The 25,296-nt window shown below is 35.4% G+C and overlaps 1 protein-coding gene across 5 annotated transcripts in view; it reads right to left on the reverse strand.

Moving 5' to 3' along the window:
• Positions 1 to 2,559: 2,559 nt before the first annotated feature.
• The window catches only part of NDFIP2 (Nedd4 family interacting protein 2), a 43,067-nt gene continuing 20,330 nt past the window's right edge, over positions 2,560 to 25,296 (reverse strand). For 3 of the 5 annotated variants that reach the window (XM_015851585.2, XM_015851587.2, XM_032442046.1), the window contains 6 exons: positions 22,629 to 22,688; positions 19,380 to 19,467; positions 13,194 to 13,318; positions 10,064 to 10,130; positions 6,208 to 6,313; positions 2,560 to 4,373 (listed from right to left, as the gene is read on the reverse strand). In XM_015851585.2, the coding sequence (XP_015707071.1) occupies positions 6,210 to 6,313; positions 10,064 to 10,130; positions 13,194 to 13,318; positions 19,380 to 19,467; positions 22,629 to 22,688 (444 nt within the window). In that variant the 3' untranslated portion in view covers positions 2,560 to 4,373; positions 6,208 to 6,209. Of the gene's footprint in view, positions 4,374 to 5,343; positions 5,618 to 6,207; positions 6,314 to 10,063; positions 10,131 to 13,193; positions 13,319 to 19,379; positions 19,468 to 22,628; positions 22,689 to 25,296 lie in introns of those variants that run through there. The other 2 variants (XM_015851586.2, XM_015851588.2) reach the window with 2 other exon arrangements.

Here is a 25,296-nt window from a genome sequence, read left to right on the forward strand (position 1 = left end):
GTTAATGCAGGTAGACAGACAGAAGTATTGACACGGGACAGCTAACTCTCACAGCCGTTGCCCAAGTGTCTTCACGGACAGCCAGCTGGGACTTTCCATCTGCCCAACTGCAGGAGAATTTGCTATTCCACTTGCCTCCAGGAGAGTAAAAAAACTTGAGGACTACTACTAAATCTGGAGGTTGGTGGTCCTGCCTGCAGCAGGGGGGTTGCAGCTTGAGGTCCTTTCCAACCCAAGTCATTCTATGATTCAACATACAAACAACAACAACAACAACAAAACCCATGAAGTGTGACTCCTTGCTGACTCCTCATCAGAAAGATAGCAACATTTCAGAAATCGAAATAACACTACAACTGAATGCTGATAGTTATTTACAATAGAAACCAGTGCCTTCATAAAGTGTCAGACTATCCTCAAAGTAACAGCATTTAAGTTGGGTTTGACTTCAATTTCTGGTAAAAATAGTAGGGTTTGTCTCATCAATTTCTTCTGCAAAAGTGATTCCCATGGAAGAGAGAGTGACCTCTTTTGCTGTTGCTACTGCTGAAGTGTGCCACCTATCACCTCACTGTGCTCTCATCCACTGTTTGGTCTCTATAAACACTCAGCAGACATCAGTCAGTGTCAGTGAGTGTCATTTTTTCTGCAAGGAGGAATTCAGTGATGCACTTTTGCTTCATACACGCTTCCATGACTTCTTTACAGTGAGGGTGACGGAGCACTGGAACAGGCTGCCCAGGGAGGTGGTAGAGTCTCCTCTGGAGATATTCAAGACCCACCTGGACGTCTACCTGTGTGACGTGGTGTAGGGAACCTGCTTTGGCAGTGGGGTTGGACTCAATGATCTCTGGAGGTCCCTTCCAACCCCTACAATTCTGTGATACCAGTAGCAGTCTGTTCCACACACAACTGGGCATTTGGAAGTCAGGGTACTACAGCAATCTAGAAAATCAAGGTTAGATATTTTTGTAAGGCATGTGTAATGAAGAATCAATGAAACATTTCCTGCATTACATTGAGGGTACCTTCACATAGTTTTTCTTTTACCACAAGAAAATTTAAGAGTGAAGATGCAAAAATTGCAACCACGTGCAAAGAGGAGAAGATACAAACAGTACCTTTGGAATAGAGGAAAGCCACGCTAAGCATCTTGGGATAACAGAAAAAGAAGTAACATACATAAACCTGGATAGCAGTGTGTACATGCTAATCCAGTTTTGGGATGATTAGAAACACCTTTGATACTGAGAGATACCTATTTTCATACCAGATGTCAGTCACTTTTCAGAAATGAAAGTTTGATAAGATCACAAGATGAATACTTTGTTCAAGTGAACAAAAAAAACACACCAGACTGACACAGAGTATTTAGGGGAAGAACATTCTCAAAAGGCAGAAAAGAGATTAAAAGCTTTCTGATGTTACAATACATTAATAAAATCTCTTTTCCTCACCTGTTGCCATCATTCAAAGATGGAAACAGACTCAGAAAGAGCAGGGCATTGAAAAAGGTCAAAATATATTGCATGCAGGATGGAGCCTACACCAATACACTGGAGCTGAGACAGCAAAGTGAAAGCATAAAGGCAACCTTCACCTCCCCCCAGCCACCCAAAACTATAATTTCAGAGTCATCTGCTTTGGAAGTGTTAGTGATGGATCATTTCCCAAGCGTGAGCCGCAAGCTTCTTGAATAACACTCATGATATCCATCTCCCTGTGGTGTCCACATCAATAAAAGTAGATGATAAAAACTAAACACATTACACGCAGACAGTTGAATAAAACGAAATTTTCCCTTCTCCGCATCCTCCAACTGTTTTTGCCCCAAACTTTCAAAGCCCTATTTACATTCATACAAAATCTGTTTACAGTCAACTTCAACATTGAGTTGATGATTTTTATTTTTTTTTTCTTAACACCAACTATAACACAAAGCAAAGCTGGCCAGGTGTCTCTAAACCACAGAGCCAGCTGTTCCTAACCAAGCTCACAGGAAATAGCAAGGAAAATATGCAGTATTTGAAACATCTGGAATAGATTGCAGAGTCTTTGAAAATTGTGTTACAATTCCCTTCCTCCTGCTGATGAGATTTCAGGCTACCAAACTGCTGCATCAACTATAGAGGATTAGATAACCCTACATATTGTTTGTCTGAAAGAGAACATTTCTGAGCTAGTGCACTAAAAAGCAACACACACGAAAAGCCAATAAGCATCTGTAGGAAACCTTCTGTAGAACGCATTGGAGCAAACCAAAATAAATCTGTCAGATGACTGCCATTTAATTTACGGAAATTGACACAGATGGAAAACTGTACTAGTTAACAGTGGTAAACATACAAAAAGGAATCGATACTGCACGCTTTGCACAGTTGCATCAACTCATTAAAAGAAATGCCGTTACAGTATGTTGCCATAAAACATAAGAAAAGAGACTACAGACTGATCTCTTTTGTCAACTAACTTGCTTGAAATTCCATAAATATTGGAGTGGGTGGTTTCCAATATGAATTAGAAAAAACAAACAAACAAACAAAAACAAAACAGCCTAAGTCTTTTTTAGCAAAACAAAGCACTGTTTTATTATCTGTTTCTTATTTCATAAGGACAATGGATGCAAAAGAACAAAGAAACCGACAGCTAAGTTTAGAAGGAACTTCTACTTAATTTTATTTTCCATAAAAAGCTGGGAAGTGAAGGTGCCCCTAAGTTTTTTATCACTTTCAGTATCTCTGAAAGATTAAGAAAACTAATAACAACCAGTTTACATATGCATATTTTAAACATTCATTACAGATACAAAATTGAATACAGCACTAACTCAAAACATAAACCTCTTTTTTTTTTTCATGTTAGTAACAAAAAGGCAGAATTCTAGTATTAAAAAAAAACAAAAACTGGAGGAAAGTATTTGCAATTTTTTTCCCCAAAGGTGCAACCAACAACAAATGTATTTTGCAACTGAAATTCCAGTTGTACAAAGGACTGAGAGATGCATTCTACTTTTTAGGTAGAAGCATAAATGACAAACATTAAAGGAAATAAAATGTGCATTAACACTTAAAGTAACCCCCCAAAGAGATGATACTTAATAGCAAAGTAATGGTATAACTTAAACAAATACTCAGAGAGGTGCAACACACTTTTTCCAATTTTGGGGCTTTAAAAGTAAGATTTCTTTTCCTTCATAGATTATTTTCAAAGTTACGTTGCATTTATTTAATTCTTATGAAATGGTAGAGAATTTATTCTAAAACAAGCCTTTCTTCCTCTTTTTCTTGAGAATATCCTAAATAGATGTTGAGTTTATATCAAACTCAAGACTTTTTGAACAGAACCAGCATCATAACTCAGGGAATATATCTGCAATTCACTGTTTCAGGAACAAAGGTGCACACACAAGGATCCAGCTGCATAATCCAGGACTACAGGTGCAATGCTGTTCATCCCTGCTAATCATGAGTTCCATTAAGTAATGGGATCATGCATACACATAAGAGCTTTCAGACTCAAGCCCTTTCCTGCTAAAATCCATGTGAGGAAAGCTGTGATGAGAAACAATTCAATGCCTTTACCTCAAAAATTAGACCTAGTAGTAAGTATACCCAAACAGTCAAATTAACAAAAACAAACAAACAAACAAAAAACTGCATACAGTTCTTATGAAGATTAAACAATTTGGAGAATATACTGTTACAAAATATATTCTGACACAGTTCCTAAGAAGCAATTTAAATAGTAATCTATGCAGAATTATTTACAGGGGACTCAATGTGGGGTATCATCCTTAAGAAAACCAGTATACTGGTGTGAATTTGATAAAATATTGATGAATGCAAGTTTGTGACACCAAGGAAATTCTGAGTTTTAGTAAACTTAGTAAAATTGCTCTACATAATCATTAGATGAATCTAAATTATAAGGAAAAAGAAAATGGTGTGAACTGGTTAATCTAAATCATTTAATGCATTTCATTTTTCTCAAACTTCAGATCAACAAGTCAGTGGCACATACATTTTGTGAAACAAGTTACCACTTACATGTCTCAGGTAAAACAAGCACAGATTAACCAAGTCTGACTGTACCTAATCTATACTAACAGATGATTTGTTCTTATTTCAGCACTATTTTTTTTTAGTAAGCACAAATGCAAATGTGCTGAAACAAAAGGCAGCATTTATAAATATTTATTAGAATGACCACAACTGGCACTTTAGCATAAGCCATACTGTCATTCAGTTTTGAAGCTGTATCTTCACTAATTTGTCTTCTGTTTTTAGTAGTCTTCTATCCTATTAACTTGCAGGATTACAGATCATCTGGAAATTTCACACTGGTACAAGAAAGGAATGTCTGTTTGATGCAGTCTGGAGATAAAGAAAGAATTGTACTTCAGTTCATTGGAGAGATAACATGTAAGCAACACTGCCAAATGACATGAAATGCAGAAGCAGAAAAGAACAGCCTTCCCTCCACCCATGTCTGGGTGGTACAAATTATTGACATCTTACTATTTTGTCAAAGCAATGTTTCTGGAGAACATCTGAGAATATTTTATTAAAGGTTACATTATTTCTTTATTAAAACTAATAGTCATTATGCACAATGTCTACAGAAGAATAAGGCTATTTGAAGTGTGCAGCAATTTATTTGAACTTCTTGTTTCGATACTTATGACACATAAACAAATAGCATTTAGGTGTCCAGTTCTCTAAGGAAGTTCCAAACCCCTTATCAACTCATACATCCCAGTGGTTAGAAATACTTATAGTTAAAGGAAGCCACCAAAGTCAAGCAGGACAACTCATTAACATCACTCAATACAGAGTAAGGTATCAGTCCTTTATCCAAATGCAGAATTTTAGGCAGGGACAACAAAGAATCACAGACCATATTATCCTACACTCTCATTCTCTTTAAGGTAGTTTTCAAATAGCACTTAGTCCTAGAGATTACTTTTAAAACAATATTTTTGCACTTCATTATAATGAAAGCTAACAGGTACAGGTTTTCACAGTCTCCTTTATATGAATTTCAATATTCTGAAAAGATTGTGTTATTCAAGAAAGTGAGAAACATGCTATTCTTGTACAAGGGTAATTCTGTCATGCAGATTCCAATTCAGATTGATAAATACCGATATACTACATTTTAGTGAAGTTTAACTTACTACTGTTTCACAAAATGTCAGAGTAAAAAAACATTGCAATAATGTAAAGAGGTTCGTTCCATGACCAAGAACTGTACCACATGGCACAATTATTTATTAGTGTTGTTCACCATACAGCACTGTCTTGCATAAAAACAATCATCTTTTCCAGGTAAATACTTTTTTTCCCCCCCTCCTCAGACCTCAAAAAAGCGTGTTGCTGTTTACTCCATATTAACACCACGGTCAATCTCAAGAAAAGTTAGTCTGCATTATCACATAAAATCTTCTACACAGTTAAAATGCTTAAACACTGTGCTTTGACTTAAGTAAACTGCAGAGTAAAGGAGATGCTACAGTACTTATTTCTGGATTTAAATTTATCTCATCATGCTGTTCAGGTAAAAAAAGCAGAAACCTCCATTTGTATTTAATTCACATTATGAAGTCCAATAGGTCCACCTAATGGATAAAAAGCATTAAGAGTGGATATGTGCCAGACTGATTAGTCAGCTACCTGAAGGATACACAAAGCACATTGTTGTATACACAATAATCATCCTTGTATGTGACTGTCTTAGGCCAGTCATGTAAAGAGAAGCAACACTTATCTATTGTTTGCATGTTCAGACTCATGTCAATCAGATTTATTATGCAGGCAGATTAGTGCTTCCTAGCTTGCTAACATCAGGTTAACTACTAAAGCAAGTTTTCCTACACAAAGGACAGTATCTTGATGGGCAGCAAATACTACATCTTGCATGTGATGAACTACTAGTCCTATTTTGTTTTGGCTACTGAATGCTGGTTCCAGGGAGGACTGGGAGTAGCAATAAGTATGCATTGTTTATTTTCAAATGTAATGACTTCAAGAGACCTAAGATACTCCCAAGTACATGTACAATAGATGTAACATTCATGACAGATGCTAAAAAATCACACAACGGCAAGATGTTCTTGCTGTGTGACTGAAGGTTGTTTGTTTTTAATTGCAAGTATTTCATCCAGTTTGTCGGGGAGATAAATCTCATCTCAATGTATAAACTGCTTACCTTTAATACAAGAAAAAGAATCTTGTTCTGTGAGCAGCTGCCATGCTTTCAGACATGTTTCTGACTTTAAGATAATTGACAAAGCCTCGAAAGAACAGAAGGAGTCCTGAAAGTGTAGAAAATTAACAAAATGAAGTATATCGACCTGAAATACCCCACTTAAGATAATTCATAAAAATTCACGTTATGCAAAAAACGGAGGCCTTCATGCATCATTTACAAATTTACAAAGCAAATCTTCTACTTTTACTTTGTATTATATAAGAATATATCCTTATGGAATGTTTTTCAATTGTTTTACACTTATTCTGATTTCATGTATCAATCTACTAAAGAGACTATGTGAAAAGCACTAAAAAGAGAATATATATTCCACATAGTATTCAGATAAAACTCTTTAAAGAGCCTACTAGTGTGTTATGAGTATCTGAAGTACAAAACTTACTTTGGATGTATTTAAGGAGTCAAAATAAAAAGAACACAGTACAAATTGATCTCACAACAATAATAAGTTACAGAAGATTATGGCTCAAGAGTAAATCTTCTAGAAAACTAGAAAAATGCACTTGTCGAAGAAGAATATGAACAGCAGTCAATTCAAAGAACACTACTCATCAAGTGTAACAATGAACTTTTTGTCAACTACACAAATTATTTTAAACTTTTTAAATTTAGACACACCCAGAAAAGCACTGGTGTACAGTGAACATCTAGAGAGACGTATAGCAATTTGGTCCATTCTCCTGTGATAAATGTGTTTCAATAGATTGTTTTAGCTCTGTTGGATTCTCCTTAACCCAGCAGATCAATTCACCCCTAAAGAGCTGGAGGTTGAATTCTGACTTTTACAGATAGCAGAGAGAAGCAGAAATCTAGAGAGTAATTCATTCTAGAACAGGATGTACTATCTAAGGAGGTCCATGTTCTTCCATTCATATGTGAGAAAAAGCCCCCCAGCCTGTGATTCAGATACAGAAAACCAACTTGTTAATGTTCAAGGCAGAGCTATCCATTTGAGAGCTCATTTATCATTTTGACAAGCATCAACAAAATAAAGCAAGTAATAGTAAATATTTTCAAAGTCTATGGAGACAACACAAACCCTTAACTTTTTTTTTTTTTTTTTTTACATCATCTAAGACTGATATGTTGGCAAATCTTTGTATTCCTATGCTCTACCTGGTACTTGCCCTTAGAGGAGCAAAATATACACTCAGCAAGATCAATGCTAAGTATGATCCTCTATGAAAAGCCTAAGTTTAGATTAAATATACATCTTAGCATTTAAAAGGCAAGATGACCACAGTCAGAAAACTAAGTTTACCACACATACGCTTTAGGTAAATAACCAAACTCCAGGGGTAGCTCTCAGTATACAGGGATTGGGTTCATTTATGCTTTTAAAGAATGTCTAGAAACCTTGAATATGTATACCTGTGTTTATATGTACACATAAACACGTTCCGAATATTCAAACAAAGAATTCAAACAAAGATTAACAAATTCAACAAGAGTCCATTCTGTTCTCTCATATCTTAATAATAATGATCTACAGTTACGTAGATGTATTTTATGTCCCTGTTGAGATATTTCTTTCGTAAATGTTTTCTTGCCAATTTTTATTTCACTTCCCTTTTGTGTCTTCAAGTTCCTTAGGACATACACAGACCAAAAAAAAAAAACCAAAAAAGTTAAGAAAACAACCCTAGAGAATACTATACTAACTACTGGAACCTTGACCTAAGCCAAACACGTTTCTATGATTAAGGTGAATTCTGGATGGAAAAAAATTTTAAAAAAATCAGTCCATTACAAAAGCTACAACACAAACATTACCAGAGATAGCCCCATATTCAGCTCAAAATCAGCTGAAACAGCAAAAGGTGGTCAGGAAGATTTTAAGGTGTCTGAAAACATTATCTTCTGCATTACAAGCTGGAAAACCAGTCCATGTTCAACCCATATTTTATATTTCTATTTTTAGAGAAGAAAAAACAACACAAAACACAGTTTCTATTGTGTTCCTTAGAAAGAAACCTTGGCTAACATTTGAATTTATATATGAAAATTGTCTCTCTCTCCCCAGCCTGCTCACTGTGTATGATAAGTCCTTGGAAATAGACCATTTCACTTTTCCAAGATTTTTCCAGACTTTAGAAGAAGTGAGGGGAACATAAACAGATACTCATCTGTTCATGAGCAACATAAACTTTCTCTTCTGAACAACAGAAGAGAAAGACAGCAATATGTGTGCTTGAGCATGTCAAAATACAGAAGGAGTCAGATTCTATTTACTCACTTTTAAAGAGAAACAGGATATACTACTTAGTACATTCTGACTGGAAAGTTACCCGAAACCATGATATACAGACCTAGCTGGCAGAACCTCCATGATTTTTTTTGATAATACCTCTTCATTTGCTACTAAGAAGGTATATTGGGGCAAATCCATGTATGGTGTTCTTGCAATTTCAGATTAAGCCATGTTATCAGTTTAAAAACACTGTTGGCTTATGTCATGTAAAACATTTGTAAGACAAGGGAATGCTAACACTGGATATAAACTGCATAGATCACAGTGCCTTGGAATAAAAGGTGAGTAAAGCTCAGGCTGAAAATAAGGCTTTCAAAAATCAAAGTGGACTGACTTCTGAATAGGACAAGTAATGCAAAAGACCAGTAAAAAAAGCACCATAAAGGTTTGCTTTAACTAGATGTTTATCTGGAGATATTTGAGCATGTAAAGAGTTGTTTCACTTGCTACTTAAACGCAATCATCTCAGAATATGAAAGTATTAGAAGTACTGGTGTTGTGGAGTGTTACATCTGCCTCCAGTAACCAAGAGGTACATAGAGCACAACAGTAGAGGAAGCTATATTAAGAAGCCTAATGAGTATCCTCAAACATTATTAAGAGAAAGATATATAAAATACAGAAAAAAATAACTTTTTAATGTTCTAGGTTTTTCTTCTGTGAGATAAATAAATCAGAAGCAATCAGGATCTCTCTCTCACAGACACAGAAACCCAAAAAACTTAATGTTTTACTAAGATGTGCTATTAGACTCAAAGGGAAGAGTGCCACCTACTGAACTAGCACTTTACTATGCTTCCAGAGCTAGAAAATAAAATGGATAGTGGCACTCATCCTGTAAAAGCAAATCATTCCAAATTTCACATTCAAATCACAAAATCCACACTAGGAAAAAGGGTAAAATGCTTGAGGTTTGGTATATTATCATTAGAAGTATACCCATCAAGTTCTGGTCTTCTGTCTAAAACTTAGAGAACAGGCAGACAGACTTCAGAAAAAGCTGATGTTATGGAAGCACTGTGATCAGAAAGCATGAAGCCGTTCTCTTGTTTGACTGAGCAACTACTGATGCAGTATGCATTTCAAAGGGCTAGAAAGGACACTTTATAACCTACATGCAAGGTACCTGATTCCACCTTCCGAAGGTCAGTTGTATTTCTTAAAATGTTAAGGCTTGATGTACATGTCATGTATAACTACTTGGTATCACTCACTTTCACTATGTTTTCTGCATAAAACCTAGACACATCATGCAATTCTGCATCCTTACAGCAGCACGAGCAAATTAAAATTCACAAGTTACAAGACTCAGGTACTTACACAATTACACATGCAGAACAGAATTTTCAGATTAATATTAATTGAATATTCTGCAGTTCACACAGTAACATGATAGTAACCTAGTAAACACTACAGAAATCGAACAGCATACAAAACTATCAGTAGCAAAAGAAAAGTATACAGATGAACATGTCAAAGAACTCTACTCACAAGGACATAATTAACTTCAACAAATTAGAAATATTTTCCTTTGCCACTTACCAAGTACCAGAAATATCCACCAAAGCCAGTACTGTCCATTGAAATATCCAGTAAAGTAATCCGAAAACTGCAATTTATACACAAGTCTTAGTAAGACAAATGACTAAAACACATTTAATGCTTCAGGCAAATACTGGGTGCAGAGAAAAAAGTAAATTCAAGTTAAAATAATGTATTCTTTTAAAATGCAGAACCAATATTTGTGCATTAGCTTAATATACAAGAAAAGCTACCAGTATCACGTCAACTCTGGCGAAGTTATTTCAGTAACTTTAAAGAGATATTATATATATATGTTATATCTTTACACACACACACACATATATACACACACTGGCAAGTAATACTTGCTAGAATCATCTGACATTTTCTATTAGGATGAATCACCACTGACAATTTTTTTCCATGCCATCCCAAACACATTACAGCAGCCTGCTGCTTCAGATATTAACACCAAAAGCCACATTAGTTTAATCTTATCAGATGGGGATGTTCTGCTGACCCCTCAAAAGAAGAGCTTTTGACCTTCTGTATACCCCCTACTGTTAATCGCTGCCAAGAATACCAGCCCCATAAAGACCTCCAACTCATTAAAGTCTTTTCATTTTCAAACTAGCATTCAGTTCCCAGCAGTGAGCTGAACCAACTAAATGAACCTTGAAGAGGCATTTCAACTGTTCCTGTTAGTGACCATGGTAGACAGTTTTGTCCTCTCTGATGTGGGAGGCAGCTGGAGGGCAGGGTGTGATGATGTTGGAGACAGGTATCTTTGCCTTTACTAGGCTCCAGACTGCATGCTTCACTGATAAAAAAAAAGGCTAATCAAATGTCTCCAAAGCATACACAAGAAATAGGAAGGAGGAGATGTGTGAAAAGATGCTTGACAGAACTAAAAAACCTTTTTAGTATATTTCTCATACACCTCCATTCCTTCAGTCATTCAGTATGTTTATTGTATCCTGTCCCAGTAGACACCATTTTCATTTCTAGGACATTTCAGTAGTTATCAACCAAGAAATCATGCAATTCAGGCAACACTTAGTGTAAAATATATACATATATATATACACACACACATATATATACATATATATATATGTATTGGGCAACCTCTTCAAACAGATAAAATCAGAAATGCTAAAAGAACTGTAGATAGAGCTGTTGTTTTTTGTTCCCCTCAAGTAACTGCACAGAAATTAAAAGGTTTTCTTCAAAATAAGGCCACCTCCTCTGAAATTTTTAAAGGCCTAATGCTGTACTGTATTCACTTCTAATGACAATCCAAAAAATAAAAATAAAAATATCTAGAAATAGAATTGCTGAACTGAACTAAAAGAACCAGTAGATACTTTACCCCTATATAAATACTACATTTTCTGTTATTCAGCTGTAAGCATGATATATTTTGTAAGTTCATTAAAATATCAAATGGATACTTAATTCCCAGGAGAAAAAAAAAAAAAAAGAAAAAAAAAAAAAAAAAAAGAAATCTTTTCTTTTCTTTTCTTTTCTTTTCTTTTCTTTTCTTTTCTTTTCTTTTCTTTTCTTTTCTTTTCTTTTCTTTTCTTTTCTTTTCAAAAAGACCACACATTTTTATTCACTTGGAAAGATATCTTAAAATCATGGATCAATCAAGTATTGGCCTATATGCATTACTCTCTTTTTTCCAGCAAAAGAAATAATTGTTGTGGAATTTACTGAACAACAAAACCAATTCTATTTGTTTTCTATATATATATGTTTTAATTTAGACATGTGTAACGTGTAAAATATGACTACTTAGACGTGTTGTTTTCTTACTACTGAATGAAGAAGTGCAGCACAAACCTTTTAAGGAGACTGAAATAATGGAACAGAATATTTGTGTGCATATGTACACACGTGCATCACCATTAAAACAAGCATATATCCTATTTGCTTCTGTTATTTTCTCTAGCAAGGGATACAGCACAGGAAGATAACCACTACTGTGAAAAAGTAGCTTTGAGGTAATGGAATTAATCAGATCTAGCGTTTCCAAATGAGTAACAGACTATACAAAAGTTCTGAAATACAGACTGCAACTTAGTAATTATTTAAAGAAGTTTAGCGTACATTCATTTTTGTGTTATGAGCATATCTTCAGGTAGTCAAGAAAAACAGAACTGATAAAACAATCAAGTTCTGCCTTCTGTTTTCTGTGCCTCAAGTGAAGTTCAAAAGAGCCCCAGCATAGTTAAAAAATTCATATCTTGTCCATCGAGACAAATTCCATTCCAGACCTGCATCCACTGAAATATACCAGAATCCAATCTAGTCTGCTATATTCCTCTGTCTTGGGGAAGAAAATACCTTTCAGATATAAGATGGACATGTGCCATCCATGGCCCCATGTAATCTCTCCTCACTACAATCCTTGTGCTATTGTGCAAAGAGTAAATGAAGTTCTGTTACTAGCATGTACAGAAAAAAATTTAAAAAAAAATTAAAAAAATCAGAGTTGGCAGCACATAAAAGATGACTAATAATCCAAGATCTCCTTCACTAGGCAGGGTGTGATTTTAATGTTGTGAAATAGATGTGCAATTCTCGTTCAGAATCATTAAGTTTTATCTAGTATTCTCTTAAGTGAAATTGCCTCCATTTACTTAACATAACTTTCTGAAAGTATTTAAGCTGGTCAAAACATGACTAACTTCAAATTTGATTTTGACTCAACATTGTGCGTATGTACCTGGCTTTCTTTTCCCCTGGGAAGATATAAGAAAGCAGTGTTGTTCTTATTTTCCACTTGATAGTCTGAGCCACCACTTGTCTTTCTTTTAGGAAACTTTTTGAATAATAAAAACGATATTTTTATATTTGCTCCACTTATGCATGCTTTTAAATATTTGTGCAAAGAATGAGTCAACCTACATTTGTTTTAGAAGAAGAACCATGTAAATGGTAAATCAGATAAAAATAGATTAAGCTTCATCGTTACTAAGCATATATGAACACACAGCAAGTAAATTCCCTACTAAAGTGCAAGTTAGAAAAAGTTCTAGGCAGTAAGTGCTGGAAATTAATAAACTTGTTTAAAATGCCAATACTGTGAATACTTGGATAATTTGACATGGGTTGGGTTTACAAGCAGAATGGAAAAACATACCCGTACAATGAGAATCCATTTGATCAGAGAGAGACCAAATCCACAGATTGCACCATACCTTCCAGCTATGGTATTTGTTATACAGAAGGATAAACAAAATCCAATCCAGTTGAAAATAAATGCCACTATAAAATAAAAGAAACAGTATCTTATGTTAATCTGTATATCTAAGTAAACAGACTTAACATTAATTTCACTTATTAACTAACAATGACATGCTTATAATCTCCAGTTCCCTTTTGGTAATTCAGGCTGTTAGATTACTTTGAACCCAGACATTCTCAATGGTATACTCGCTTAATAATAAAGTAAATGGTAAACAGGCTCTGACCCAATTCTTTAAACAAGAGAACATTCCAACACAAAAGGAAGTAATACTTTGCTACAGAAATCTGACCAGACAACAGTAGGCAAGAAGGGTGAATGCAAATAAAGGACTTGATCATATAGTATTTGGATTCAAACAGAAAATAACCTTGCTACAATTTTATAATCCAGTTATATGCACACATTCATGTACATGCAGGCGCTGTGCATTCATCTTCATTCAGTTTGAACAGAACAGAGTAAAAGCATCTGATCTTGCTCTGCAAACACAGTATATGAAGTTGAGTAGTTGGTGTTTCATTGATTACCATCTTCTCTTTTAGATCTATACCCAAGCATCCTTTACATAGAAGCTTATAAAACGAAGCAACAAAAATGACATTGAGCATGAGTACTATTGATACTTCTATTCATTTGATACCGCTTTCAGTAGTTATACAATTAAATGTTTCATGTCTTACTGTTTATCCAGTTGACAAGCAACAATATTATATGCACAGACTTCATTCTGTGAGCATTGGGTCAAAGTGGGGTAATCCCCAACTAGGCAGTATAACAGGAAACTAAAGAAAAGGCCACAGATCAGAACAGCTGAGAGTGCTAAAGGAAGATGACAACTCCTAGAAAGGATCAGACAATGTATATGAAGGAAATGAAGCCCACATTAGACCCAGAAGACATCAAAGAGTCAAGGAGAAATGGATGTAGGACAGAGGGGAGAATGTCTGCACACAAATTCATAATGGACTAAGACCCAATATTTGGGGGCAGAGCACTACGTCATACAGGAAATAAGTCGGTCTTTGCAGTAAAAATCTGAACACGCAGTAAAACTTTATGAACAGAAAAAATGTTTCTGGGTAATCCTTCCAAGTGTTTATTTATTTATTTATTTGCAATATAAAACCTCATTACAACTCCTCCAATAACCACACTGAGTCATGATGATTTTCCCCTCGTGATGATTTTCCCCACAAATGCAGAAATTGAATGGTTTGTAACACTGCAATTCCATTCGCTGTAAAGAACTGAGGTTTCGAGAGAAATTCTGAAAGACTTCACATCACCATCCCAGTCATTTTGTACAAGTGAGAAAACATTCTGCCTCTGATGTTGATGAGACAGTTTGTTAATTACCAATAAAAATTGCTCAAAACTTTGAATAAACACTAATCCAATCCAGTATATGCAGAAAAGAAATAAACAGAAATAGTGTTTTATTATGTATCAGTTGCAGAACAACAAGTTAGCAATCCTAACATTTACACAGCTTCCCAAAACAGACAACATTTACATTTGAGAAATCTTGGACATGTTAATCTGGAAGCAGGAATTCCCATTTTTAAGCATGCTTTCCAAGTTCACCATGCTTTCAAGAGTAACAGATTTACAGTAGTTCTTCAGTGTGCCTGTTCCTGCCTCACCGTGACTGGTTACTGCTCTTCCCCTTTTCCTCATTATTCAAGCTACTAATCATGACTGACTGTGGCTCTGACAGGCAAGCCAGCAAGGAGAAAGAAGACAGGCAAATATCTAAGGGACTAAGCATAATACTTACCACATTAATGGTTATATATAAAGGTAAGGATTTATAGCACCTAAATTTTATATATATTGTAAAAAATAATTTACCCAAGTATACAAAGGGAATTAAGCTTTACTCAATGCGTTGTCCCATCAAGTTAGCAGCAGACAACAAAAATGGGAAAGGAAAAGCATAGACTGTCTACAAGCTTTAAACTACATAAGTTTAGCTTTATCCATGGACTAAGTAGTGAGATTTGCCTTCTGTATGTTCCTACTTATTTCAAAGTAGAGGAGAGAGACACTGATGAAACAAAGCACCTCTGTTTACAGCTTAGAAATCACTAAATTGTGCAAGCTTCTTTCTGCAACAAAAGCAACCTTCTGCATTATGCAACAGGAACTGTTTCCTATTCCAAAGATCATATTCATATTTGATCCTAACTCTCAGCTTCTGTCCTCTTCTCTTTAAGAAATTTAAGATATTTAGATTAAACTTTCAATGGCTGCACTGAAGCCATGACTTTAGTCTCTCTCTTTACCACTCTAACAACACACAAGTAGGACTGTTTAAGGTTGAGGTTTTTATTTTTAATACATTTTGGAAGTGTATTAAACACAGTGTATTAAACAAGGAGTGTAAGCGTATATGAATGTATTTCAAATTACATTAAAAAAGCAGCCATTAGAGTCATTTCACAACAACAAAACTCATACTGAGCACAGGTAAGAAGCTGCCAAAAAGCGCAATAGGTTTTGGTGTTTTCTGTTGGCCTTCAGAGCTGCAAGAGCACACTGCTGGCTCATGTCCATGTTATTCCTCCATCACCATCCCTCCCCCCAGCCCCCCAAGTCCTTCTCCACAGGGCTGCTCTCAATGAATTCTTCTCCTAGTCCATACATACCTGGGATTACTCCAAATGCAACATCTTACATTTGGGTTTGTTGATCCTCATCAGTCAAGCTAAACTAGACTTTGCACTAAAACTGCCTCTGCGTTCATGCCCACTTGCAACCTCCCCAGATGGATATCCTAGCTTGTGTGCAGCTTACTGACTGAAGTATCTACTAGCTTTAAAAACGGTGAAGGTTAGCTTATGACTGACTGATACGGGTGGGTATTATTTGTTCCAATATAGCACCTGGAATAAAATTTAAATTTTTATTTCTCTGTGAGTCTTCTCTGATGCTGAGTTGTAGACATGTTTAAACTGTCCAGAAATTATTCAAAAATAAATTGCATCTACAAATGTAAACTTGAAATTCAGCTGTTTGATCCAACATCTTTCTTCTTTTCTTACTCCTTTCCCCATCAACTCAGCTGCGGTGTTCAAATTAATGTTTGGTTTTTTTGGTTTTTTTTTTCTGGAGTTCAAGGACACCTGCAGAGAAGGACTTGAGAAGCCCTGATGGACAAAAAAGATGAACAGAAGCCAGCAATGTGCTCTTGCAGCTCGGAAGGCCAACAGTATCCTGCACTGCATCAAAAGAGGACCAGCAAGTAGGGAGAGGGAGGTGATTGTCCCTCTCTACTTGGACCTTGTGAGATCCCATCTGGAGTACTGTGTTCAAGCCTCCAGTTGAGAAAGAATGCAGAGCAGTTGGAGCAGGTCCAGCAGAAAGCCACCAAGATGATTGAAGGGCTGGAGAACCTCTCCCATTAACAAAGGTTGAGGGAGTTGGGCTTGTTCAGCTTCGAGAAGACAACAGCAAGACCTCATCATACACTCCCAATACTTACGAGCATTAGGGAGATTGACTTTTAATTAAAGCAGTGCAGATTTGAGTTTGAAATTAGGAAGATTCTCTATTTTTACTCAGAGGGTGGTAATGTGCTGGAACAGGTTGCCCAGGGAAGCTGTGAATGGATCCTTCATAAGTATTCAAGCTAGGCTAGATTGGATCCTGGGCAGTTTGATCTAGTGGTTAGCAACTTTGCCCATGGCAGGGAGTTGGAATGATCTTTAAGGTCCCCTCCAACCTAAGCTATTCTGTGGCATTAGAAACTGATTGAAATCTCGCCCTGATCACTAGAGAGCAGATTCTTTGCTCACCAGCATAATCACAAATTCCAAAAGCAACACAGTTTCTAAACAAGCACTGAAACAAGTGCTAAATCAAAGAAAAAATACACAAAACCCTTAGTCATTTTGAAAACAAAGCAAAATGTTGATGTAAAAGACTTATTCTTTAGACTAAATTGTCTCATTTTATTTTATTACGCCAAACACAACAGTACTTTTCAACTTAGATGAGAAAGAGGTTTGTAACTTTTACACACCGAGCTCCTACAAAAGAAATATCTGGCCACTAGATGGCCTCAAAACAAATATTTTTGCAGGTTCTGCAACTACCACTAGATGGCAGCTACACATCACTAGTTAATGTCATTAATCAGGCAGGAACAGTTAAAGCAAACAAACAAAACAAACACCCTTTCCCCTCCCCCCGCCTCAAAAAAAACCCAAACCCACCACCAAACAAAAAATGCGTATTTGATTATACTTCACTGAATAAAATGAAGTAACTAAAGCTAATTTCTGTTTGATACTTAAAATTAATGCAACCACCTCCCAAGATCTTCCTACAAGTGCTGTATGTAACAGTCACAGAAAGGATCTGAGTGAGCACCATCTAGAACAAGTTGTTCTTTCTGCAGTCCTCTCACTATAACACAGTTCCTGATATTGTTTTCCTGCATTTTAACTACATGAGGAAATTTATTCTAGGTTTTCACTGATCTGTCACCTCTGCTCCCAGGATTTAAACACAACCCACCTAGAAAATAAAAATAAGAGAGCTGTTCTGGAAATTTCATTTTAACTCCCGCTCTCTTGAGTTTACATACTTCAAATTCATGATCCTTAGGAGAAGAGACAGGAAGCACTGAAAATGAGTATTACAGATCTATATATGCAGTGAATTGTTAACTCATCATATAATGAGCATAAATACCAAGCAAACTACATAAATTCTCATATGTATGTATTGTACTATTTGCTTCTAGCTCAGCTTCTGCACAGCTTCTGATTTTAACTACCACACTCCTAGGTGCAAACTGATGTGCTTTCATGATACTAAAAAGCTTGAAACATTTTGGAGCCAACAATTCACCCACTTGACTTCCAAGTGCAGTGCTAATGGAAGCCTGAACCAGGACTTGAAAGCAAGATCAAGTTTATACAACACAGAGCCTAAACAGGCTAAATACAAATGGCTGCAGAACACAGGGCAGGTGAAGAAAGGGAAAAAGAAACTGAAGAAATCCCTTCACCCCTCAAAATTGGACTCTTTTTATGGTCCAATTACAGAAACAGATTAGAATACAAAAGTCACTTGGTCACCAAACATAAATATTTGTGTATTTGCTTTGTGAGGTAGACCAATTATTCTCCTTCCAAGACACAACCCCCAAGCCGTGCAACATATATTAGAATGAAAAAATTTTGAAGTTCCATAACCTGCATCTCCAGTCATGAAATAAGTAAGATAGAGATAGAAGGGACATGAACTAAAATGAAGTTTAGGTTGAAAGGCATGAAGAGTATTTCAATGAATAATCAGCTTCCATCCTGATGACTGCTAAGAAGGATGGCTGCGTTCCCCACCCCAAATTTTTACACAGGTTGCCAAAAGCTCATTCATTTCAGAATGGGAAAATATCCTTAAAATTAGAAATAATTACATAATTAGTGAAACTGAAGCGTCTTTCTTCTTGAAGTAACTTCCAGCAGCTAAATCAAAGTTTGCACAACACAGTAGGTAAAGCACAAGGCAAAGGATGCACAACATACAGAGACAGTGCCCAAATAACTAGTCAAGTAGTGTTGGCTGTAACCAGAGATTACCTGAAAACTACATATTTATGCACTAGTGGATTGTTCAATGTGAAATTAAGCGTGGCTGCATTTGTACCACAAGGTCACACCGCTACTTAATTCACTCTACTAATAAAGACAACGTTTATATGGCGCACTCTTACTCAAATTTCTTCTACCTAAAAGTTGGTTGCCAGGTCTCTGATCCAGCCTTTAGTGCTGGTTGTCCAACTAGAAGATGACAGAACTACCCAACTTATATTATAACAGTATAGTCTTACTGTATCTCAGAACAGTGATTATTTTGTGTTCTAAATTGCAAAAGGTGTCACAGGAAAAAAGCAAAACACTGGCTACATCTAAAACAGGTTGTACATATCTCTGCATACAGGTAAAAAAAAATAATAATAAATTACAGTACATTAATGCAGTTTTATCACAGTCATCTTTTATATTCCATAGAAATAAGGTACAATTAAGAGATACCTCCATAGGTCTGGGATACAAGATAACTTACTGAAAAATGCCAACATGAAGATGCCATCATTGCCCACTCTAAGCTGATCTGCATCACTGAAATCATCCCGTGGTGGATACTCTTCTTCCTGGATTTACAGGTTAGTGATAATTTAGTGAAAAGTTTATTTTAGAATAACTAACTGTAGGATTACAGTATTAATCATGTTTCTAAATCTAGAAAAGAACTGACATTTCTGTAACACGTCCACACCAAGGAACTTTAAAGAAAAATAATATCTGCAAACAAGGCTTATGTTACTTATGTTGACAGAGCATGGATTTAACTGCACAGTTTCTGTAGAAGACATTATCTATTCATCTTAACTATAAATTATTTTCAACAACTACTTTGGTAGTCTAAACCAATAAAAAATTCTCTATTACTCTATTTATTTTAATATGCAGCTAAGTTGTTACTAATGATTTTTTTTTCCAGTAAGTTTGTTGTTTTATTTTTTTCTCTAACAAAAGATCTTCTAATGCTTTGAGTGGTCAGTATCTTAAAAATGCTGATGCAAAAGCACAGCACTCATCAATTTACAGATTATCCTACAAACCACTGTAAAATATATGTAAAGGAAACAAAACCTCCAGAGACACTAGAGGGCGTTAGCACATTAAAATTGTTTAAACAAGTAAACTCAGAAAACACAATACTTATATTAAGTCAAACAAAAGTAAACAGATGTCAGTCAAAACAGTGCAGAAATTTCTCTAGTCATGTCAAAATACTAAATCTTAACACACTGAAAGTATGCGTCTCTAATGTTTCTCAATATTTTCAGCAGGACTTGGAAGATCTAATTCACATACAGCTGTGTAGGCTTGGAAACCAAAGTTTTACTGTGACAGATAAAGAGTCTGATGCAAACTGTAGAAAACAGCTGAACATTATGTTAAATCTAAACATTATGTTAAATGAATAACAAAAAAACTAAGCAGGGTAATAAGTTAAATAACAGCTGTCAGTAATGGCAGCAATGTAGTCTAGGCAGAAACATGAGTAACGTCTATTTACTTTCCTGCAGTTTTTCAACGATTGATCATAATGACTTAGAACTGAAGTAAGAAATATCTGATTAAAATAATGAAAAACAAATTAAGCTTAAAGTGAGATTTATTTAGCTGTTTTACCCAGAGTAAACAATTACCAATGAAATAACGTACTTCTGATTTTAGCATATTATGCACTCACTGTATCAATGTATTTTTATACATACATCTACTCATAACTAAAAGGTAATTAAAAATCACAATGATCTGTCATGCAATTGACATATTCACTTTAGTGAACAGTAATAAATAAATAAATAAATAAATAAATCTACCATGGTATAGTGATTCCAGTTAAGCATGCTATAAAAAATTGTACCAACTGCAGGCAGCCACTATTAACCTTTATAACATGGTCATGAAGTTCCAATTGCTATCTGCCATTTCAGTTCATTTACCAGGTCTTCGTATCTCAAAAAATATTAAAACACTACTGTTCACAAAGACAATTCCAATTAAATCACAAAGAGTTGAACAGCAATCTTAAGAGGGTATAACTCAGGTCTAGATAATTTCAAACATCCATAAGTGGCCATCTTAAGGAGCTATGAAAGCATTAGTTTAGTTAGCACGACTTTGCTGCAGCTGCAAGACTGATGAAGGGAAGGGAAGTCTGAAAATACATCAAACAAAAGGATACATTTGAATGTGCTTATATTTAAAATATATATGCCTCAGAAGCTTTTTTTCAAGTTTTAGCAACAAATGTTTTCAATTCTAATTTCAGGAGGCCCATAAAATCCCATTTTTTCCCCCTTAAATTATTTGCTAGCTGCTGTAGCTCACACTGGCTTTTACAGATCAGTTCACCATCTCGCTCTTACCCTTCACTAAATGATCTTGCTTAGTTACAGTAATAAGTTTAATATACTTATATATATATATATTTGTATGTGTGTATGTGTGTATATATATGTGTGTGTGTGTGTGTCTGTATATATACACATACATTACTAAGGCTTGTATATGGAAGGAAAGTGCATCAATATATGACCTAGGGACAGGAAAACAGTCACCTGCACTAAGTGTGAGCAACTTATTCATCATATTCTATGCCAAAAGGGAATTATAGTAAGCGATGTTCTATTTACTGTCTTCAAGAATCAGCCCGTTAAAGTTACTTCAATCTCCAATGAAATGAAACAGTTTCCTACCTTTAAACCACATTCTGCACATATACAATCACACAATACTTGGCTTTTATCACTGGTCCCAGAGGCAAAATACATTAACTGTCTGCTGATCAAATACAGGTTGCCCTTCACAAACCAGTTGCTCTCACTCAGTATACTCAGTGTCAAAGCTATCACTTTCTTCAGAATATAATTGCTTGCTACCTTTTTGGTTCCAATTTTTGGAAATGAAAAGAGACAATACAAAATGACTGTTCTCCCAACTGATGCCTAGAAACTGAATAGTTTCATAATAATACTTCTATTAGATATTAATATTTTAGTCAATTAGAATAAATTTACGCTTATGCTTGTATTCTTATTGCCATTGATATCCTAGTGATATATGTACACACATGCACACAATCGCTAAAAAAATCTCTTTTTCCAATGTCTCACACTGCTTTTTGACAAAATAGTCATGTTAAGGATCATGGATAAATTTATTTTGATTGCTGAACATTCTGAAATTTGTATAAAAAGAAAATGTAATACTCCTATGACCAGGGAAATGGTTAAACAGCAAGATATATTCTCAACATGAATGACATATCACACAGATAAATTTCTATAAGCTAAATCTATAAGCTAAAGAATATCCAAAGGCACACAGCACATAATACAGTCAAATCTGTTTGCTCCCCCAGAACTACAGTGCTCTCCATAGCTATTTATGGAAGAGAAGGCTACTTGTTTGTTTATACCCTTCCCCCAAAGACTTTTAAACTGAAACCTGGCATGGCATATAGTGGGACAACCATCTTTGATTAAAGAAACATGTTGGATAACTGAACTAATAAAAAACTATTCTCTATGCAGAAGGTTCACAGGGAAAAATTAAGAAAAAAAAAAAAGATAAACAACTTGGTAAAACCCAGAAATTATATTTTCAGCATACAAAATAAAAAATGAAAACTTAATGATGAGAGGGGAAAAAAGGGTATGATGAAAACCCAGGAGCATTTGTGTGCCAGAAGGAAAATTCACAATTAGAGTCTAAACTAGAGAGAACTATACCATACCTCGGGACGACTGCGGAATATTTCATCAAACAGACTCCTAGACTCCCTAAACTGGGCGTGCTAAGCATGTAAAAACAGAAAAACATAAGACAAATGCAACTAAAGAGCATTAAGTAAAAGCCATACATTGCAACATACAAGTCATTTACCTGTAAGCAGTATGTTTGTCTGTTTAAATTAACCTTTGAAAACTAATGTTGAGAATAAAAAAAGGCAAGCATGAAGAGTCAGCATAGCTACTGCTGTCACAAGTGATGACAAATAATTGCTACAATTTCTTTGGTATGTTGAGCATGTAACTAGGAGCATAATGAAAGAAATGAATGTTTACATGATCTGTTCTTCTAAGGCAAAATACACGAAGGTCTACAAAATCTAGTACCAAATTTATCAGTAAATTTTAAGTTTTGATTGTTATATGACCTGTGGATTCAAGGACTATGACAAAGCCTTTAATATGATCACAGTTTTGTTTGTTTGTTTGTTTTTCTATAGCATCCTTATATCATTCAGGGAAAAAAGAAGAAATCAGTTAATTAAACACACTTTTTAATGCAGTTTTCTGCTCTTCTGGAAAATTAATAGGCTTGTAGCCTTTTTTGCTGTACATTTTAGAGTACATCATGAAAGGGTTATCAGCTTCATGTATTGCTCAAGGTAACATAAGCTCATCTAACATTTTAAACTGTTCACATTACTGTGGTAAAGCTGCAAAATATCCTCACTCAACAAGTAAGAAGTTAGAAGCATAGCTCTTAGCACAGTTCACTACCTTAAGAGCACTGATTTCATAAACATGAAAATTAAAAATGAAAAAGCTGTAGTCTGTGTATGTTTTTCAAAGTATGTAATAAGTTACTTAAACACTGCGTGCAGATGTCACTGATTGTAATCTCAAAGTGAAAGCAAGAAAATAATTACAGACCACTAGTGCAAATTTCAAGTGATTTAATTGCTCTTCTGCAAGTACTTGGAGCTAAGAATCAAAATCTTTCCCGCAGGATGGCAAATAACCCTAACCATTGCGTGCCACTTTCCAGAACCTTAATAGTGTTTTATTAATATTGCTTCTGTGTGCACTTAAAGGAAAATAAAGGAAAGATTTAGAGGCAAAATGACCAGAAACTACCATCAAACTTGAGATCCTTAGAAGTCAGCAGGACCTAACACTTCAAGGTACATCGAGAAAGCTTCTGATATAAACAGTACTGACTTAACCTACAAATCATTGAGCAAGCTTCTTCTTTTGGGGAATGATGGTGCATTCCTACTGATTTTTTCCTAAGTAGGTGAAACTTTTATAAATTTCAGTAAGCATCAGCACTTATATCCCAAGTTCTTCTGTGTGTTTTGGAAAAGAATGTACACTGTTAGATTTTATGCAAAAGTTCATTCATTAATTCATCACCATATTCTATAATCCTATGTCTGAAATCTAGATTCCTGCCCCTTGCCTCCATTTTACTTGTTTTCCTGCCTTGGCCATTCTTTCTTGACTGATCAACTAAGTTTTACTAATGCATTTGATTTTTACTATTCTCACATTGCATAATTTCTAAATAACTTTATTTCCCTTCCTCAATTCCAAAAGCATCTACCCACAAAGCAACACAATCCTATCAGTGTTCTTTCTTCACTTCTATTCCCATTTTCTCACTCAACACCTTCAGTTCCCTTTCCAGTATCACACTTGGTTTTCACTTTTATTCTTTTCTCCACTAACCTCAACTTATTCTGTTCCCTCTGGCTTCTCCTTAAGATCACTCTGTACTCTTTACACATATTTGGATTTGCTTTTTTTCATTTCAACTCACACCAATCCTCCCTCATCTTGCCTGTGTTCATTTTATTAGCAATCTTTTTGCCACCTAGATCTAGACTTTACCTCCTGCAACATGCAAGCTTCAGAGTTGCAGTCTTTGTCCTGCTTCACTCTACCTACTGATGACGTCCTTCTGTGAGTCAAATGGCCTTCCTTTTCCCTACCGATCAAAGGCCAAGAATAATAAAACTATCCATGGCACACCAGAAGCTCACAGTCCCAGTACTGAAAGTATTTAAGAGCAGTCAGATGGTCTATCTTTTTTTTTTTTTTTTTTGGTCTCATAATCTTGTTCTTATTCAGGAAATCTGCAAATGTTCTCTTGAGACAACACATCTGCAGCCCCAGCCCCTGCAGAGCTATGAGCAGTCTGAACTTGTTCATGGGAGACTATCTCCACAAATTTAGAGCTTTAGAAGCTCTACGTATCAACAGTGGAAACTCATTTTTCAGTAACTTATGTTGGCCAAAGCCAGGCAGATTTTCTGAGGCAGGGTAATAGATATTTCCAACACAAAAATCTAAACATATGAGAATAAGAGCACTTCAAAATAAAAGGCTTAAGAACACAAGCAGAAAAACAGTGTTTTACTTAGATCTGTTCTTAGGTTGGCTACATCTCAGCCTCAGGCTTCACTCTCCCTTTCCCTCCCCCCTACTTAAGTGTAGGTCAGAGACAAATGCATCTATGTCTAAAGCTTCTCCCCCATAGGGTTCCAGATATACAAAGTTAAAAGCATAAAGAATATTGCAAGAGTTGCATATGCCCCATCTGAAGTATTGTAAGACTGGTAACAGTACCCATAAAGTTAACCTTTCAGTTGCTAACATTTCCAATAAATTTAA

The sequence above is a fragment of the Coturnix japonica genome, chromosome 1 (assembly GCF_001577835.2).
Source record: "Coturnix japonica isolate 7356 chromosome 1, Coturnix japonica 2.1, whole genome shotgun sequence".
In the NCBI taxonomy this organism is placed as follows: Eukaryota; Metazoa; Chordata; class Aves; order Galliformes; family Phasianidae; genus Coturnix; species Coturnix japonica.